We start from the raw sequence: 4,759 nt of genomic DNA on the forward strand, positions 1-4,759 counted from the left end.
CAAACAGTTCGATTTACGGTTCTATTATATTTAAATAACAAACATCTGGTGATACAACTAGATCAATCGAATTGTAATTTTTGTTCGGTGCGTTCCGAAAGGAACGGTTCATATTGATATACCAAAATGGAATTACGCCCGTGAAAAAACCTTAATATCGATGTGAGTAACAATGATGTCACCGTCCTCTAATGCAATTGAAGATGTCCCTAGTGTTGAGCTACAAGTACGTGAAAATGCATTTAATAGACGAATTAACACATTCGCTATTGTAAACAATGGGCATATCGATATTGAAATATTTTTAAACGATGCCTTCCATATATATTACTTGGAACTTACGAAAAATATTGAAAATTTTATAAACGTGAAGACAATGGCTGTATTCGTAGCAGAGTTTGAAAAAAAAATTGTAAACACAGATGAACATAATGATTCTAACCATGATGATGATACTGGCGGCAATCATAGTGAGTTAACGCAGAAAGAGACTGTATATCTCCCAACGCCCACATGTAAGCTTGATTTAAGCGTGAACCTACATAAACATTTTCGAGAACAAATCGTTCAAAAAATAGTTGAAAGTGCAGAACAAGTTACATTCCGCGGTTCCGGATTTACGCTCGTCCGCATAATCGAGTTGAATGTTCACGTTAACCTATACAACCCATTACAAGGTTCATCATATATTCAAACACCTGAAAAACTACGATATAAAAATGCAATTATCAACGTACAAAATCAACATGATGAAATGTGCTTCAAATGGGCTATTTTATCTGCTTTACATCCAGTAGCAAATAATTCAGAGCGCATTCATCATTATTATCAATATAAAAACGAACTAAATTTTGATGGAATCGATTTTCCCGTTCGCTTGAATCAAATCGACAAATTTGTTCGACAAAATGACAGTATATCAATAAATTTATACTATTACGATGATGAAAATGAGGGTCGTATATGTCCATTACGTGTGAGTAATGAAGTTAAGCAGCATCACATTCATTTGCTTCTAATCAAAGATGGAGAAAGTGTTAATAAAACTGAGGAAAGAAATTTTAAAACAGCTAGCACTTCCAACATAATTAAGGAGATCTGCGATAATGATTCAATTCGTACTCATTATTGTTGGATAAAAAATTTAAAGGTGCATTTTCCAAGGCGACGATTGCAATCGTCCACGATTTTTTTTTCAAATCGGGCGTCAAAAAACCACAAATAATAAATCGTTCACGATTTTGGCGTCAAAAAAACCATTGATCTCAATCGTTAACGATTTTGGCCAACGATTTGAAATCGTACACGATTGTAATCGCCGCCTTGGAAAATGGACCTTAAGCCGTCTTGTCAGAAGTCAGCTGAGTAAACATAAATCTCAAAATTACATTTGCGATCGCTGTCTAATATTTTATGATACAAATGAAAAATTATTGAAACATACTGCAAAATGTACAAACGAGTGTAGCATTGAAATGCCCGATCAAACATGGAAATGGATGAAATTTAACAACTATAAACATCAGCTGAAAGCACCATTTGTTGTTTACGCTGATACTGAAGCGTATCTGAAGGAGCTCAGCATGGAATATCAAAAACGCATATTTAGTGAGGAATGTGCAACTACCGCATATCAGCAGCATCATATGTACAGCGTTGGATATTACTTTAAATGTGAATTTGACGATTCATTTTCATATTACCGAAGTAGCGGCAATCGTACCGATAGCGTCGAATGGTTCATCACAGAATTGAAGGAAATCGCTCATGGAGTTGCAAGGCTATTTGATGAAAACACAACAATGCTACCGTTAACTAAAGTTGAGAGACATGCATTCCACGATCCAAATGCATTATGTGCAATTTGTGGTGATATTTTTGGAGCAAATGATATTAGAGTACATGATCACTGCCATCTCACCGGCCGATATAGAGGTCCAGCCCATCAATCATGCAACTTACAGTTCCAAGATAGCCACATTATACCCGTTATTATGCACAATTTGTCGGGTTACGACTCACATTTATTTATAAAAGAGTTGGCAGCAAATAATATTATAAATGGAGATGTTTCAATTATTCCAGCTAATGCGGAACAATACATCGCTTTCACGAAAGTAGTGACAGGGAGCACACGTGGGCTCAATACGAGAGAAAACGTAAAATTTAAATTCATTGATTCATGTCGATTCATGCCTACATCTCTAGCTGAATTAGCATCACTACTACCAGCAGATAAAAAACAAATATTGTATAATGAATCTGAGAAAAATGGCTACACACCAGAACAAATCGCTATGCTTGAACGTAAAGGAGTTTTTCCTTATGAATATGTGAGCGGTATGGAACAGCTGAAGGAGACAAATCTACCATCAAAAGCATATTTTTACAGCAAACTTAGTGGAGAAGGAATATCGGATGACGATTACCAATTTGCTCACGATATCTGGCGGAAGTTCAACTGTAAAACGCTCGGAGACTATTCTGAACTGTATCTAAAGACAGATGTGCTACTGTTGGCCGACGTATTTGAAAATTTCCGAAATACATGCCATACAATTTATAGTTTGGATCCTGCAAACTACTATACAGCTCCAGGTCTTTCGTGGGATGCCATGCTCAAATATACCGGAGTGAGAATTGAACTGTTATCTGATGTGGAAATGTTGCTGTTCATCGAACGTGGAATTCGCGGTGGCATAAGTCAGTGCAGTAAACGTCAAGTTAAAGCCAACAATAAATATATGGGAGATGTATACAATGATGAGAAACCGTCAAATTATTTAATGTATTTAGATGGTAAATTTCGTTCACTCATCCACTCGTCCAGTCTATCTTTAATCAATTTCATGATAATTTATAATCTAATTTTGTTTTTTTCATCCACATTGATAGCAAATAATCTGTATGGACACGCAATGTCGCAGCCATTACCGCTGAGAGATTTCAAATGGATTGATGACAACATTGTAAAGACATCTTTTTCGAATGCAGATAAAATAGCTAAATTAGCTGACGATTCGGAATATGGTTATATCTTTGAGGTGGATCTACAATATCCAAAAAATTTACATGCTACACATAATGATTTTCCATTTTGTGCTGAAAAGCGAACGCTTCCGCAAGAAGTGTTCGATATTATCGGCATAAAACCGAATAAAATCGATAAATTATTGTTAACGTTATACGATAAAGAAAATTATATCATTCATTATCGCATGCTCAAATTAGCATTACAACACGGTCTAGTGTTGAAAAAAGTACATCGAGTACTTAAATTCGAACAAAATTGCTGGCTAAAGCCCTACATCGATGTTAACACAAAGCTACGTACGCAAGCTACCAACGACTTTGAAAAGTCGTTTTTTAAATATATGATAAACTCCGTTTTTGGTAAAACGATGGAGAATCTGCGTTTACGTGCAGATATCAAACTTGTCAACAAGTGGGGTGGGCGATGTGGTGCAGGCATGTTAATTGCTCGACCAAATTTCAAGAAATTCAAAATTATCGATGAAGATTTAGCAGTAATTGAGTTACAAAAAACACATATTAAAATGAATAAACCAATAATTATCGGTATGTCCATCTTAGACATATCGAAAATAACGATGTACAGTTTTCTGTACGACTTTTTAAAACCTGAATATGTAAAAAATTGTACGGTTGCCTATACAGACACCGACTCTTTCATACTTTCAATTCAAACGGATGATTTCTACAATGATATGAAGCAACATTTGGATCGCTACGATACAAGCGATTATCCGGAGAAGAATGTTTTCAAAATGCCTCAAAGGAATAAAAAAGTGCCCGGTCTTTTTAAAGACGAATTAAACGGAGAGATTTTAGCAGAATTTGTCGGTCTACGCGCAAAATGCTACGCTGTACTACCGTTTACAGTTAAAATGAGAAAGTGTGAATGTCCAGAAAGATCTGTCGCACCTCGCGTTATAACAGATAGTGACTATGTTGACTGCATCGAAAAGAATTGTAACATCGATAAAAAATCTAAAGTTATTAAAAAGTCTAAGGGTATCAAAAAGAATATAGTGAAACGTAGAATTGCATTTAGCGATTATGTTGACTGTATCGAGAAAAATTGTAATATTTCACGTGAACAGCATAACCTTCGCTCGAAATCACATCGAATATTCACAATTAAACAGAAAAAAATTGCCTTAAATCCGTTCGACGATAAGCGTTACCTTATTCGTTCGAATGGTATTAATACACTAGCTTGGGGCCATCATGAAATTAGTGGAATTGAGAAAAATTAATGTGAGGTGAAACGAGAATTTTCATATAATTTTAAGCAAAAATAGTAATTAATATACAAAAATGAGACATTTTTCATTGATTTTCATAAAAAAAGTAAAATTATGAAAGTTTCTGTATAATTCAAATTAAAATGGTTTCAAATCGAACTTATATGATTGCTTTGTATATTATAATATATATACTTATATACACATAAATATGAAATAAAAAGATTTGTTTTTTTGTAGAAAAATTACCGTGTTTGTTTTATTTATCTGTTTTCATGATTTGTTACAATTTTCAATATATATTTTATTCTTATAACGATTCCTCAATGTAGCCACCGCTCCGTAATTTAGAAATTAATTTCAACATTTCACTCAATGATTGAGTCGGAACATGCAAGTTGTCGCATACACGTCGCAATTTTCCACAAATTTCATTGAAATCTTTGTTTGATAAACATAAAACTTTTCCGTAGTTGTCAATTCTTCCGTAA

The 4,759-nt window shown here is 34.3% G+C and overlaps 1 protein-coding gene across 1 annotated transcript; it reads left to right on the forward strand.

The window, feature by feature from the left end:
- Nucleotides 1-1,454: 1,454 nt before the first annotated feature.
- LOC116351217 lies at nt 1,455-4,341 on the forward strand. The gene is made up of 2 exons (XM_031783298.1): nt 1,455-2,799; nt 2,896-4,341. Exons 1-2 carry the CDS (start codon nt 1,476-1,478, stop codon nt 4,278-4,280), a joined length of 2,709 nt encoding a protein of 902 aa, XP_031639158.1. The 5' UTR covers nt 1,455-1,475; the 3' UTR covers nt 4,281-4,341.
- Nucleotides 4,342-4,759: the final 418 nt, after the last annotated feature.

The sequence above is a fragment of the Contarinia nasturtii genome, unplaced genomic scaffold (assembly GCF_009176525.2).
Source record: "Contarinia nasturtii isolate CC-2019 unplaced genomic scaffold, AAFC_CNas_1.1 Cnas_scaffold_4920, whole genome shotgun sequence".
Taxonomy (NCBI): Eukaryota; Metazoa; Arthropoda; class Insecta; order Diptera; family Cecidomyiidae; genus Contarinia; species Contarinia nasturtii.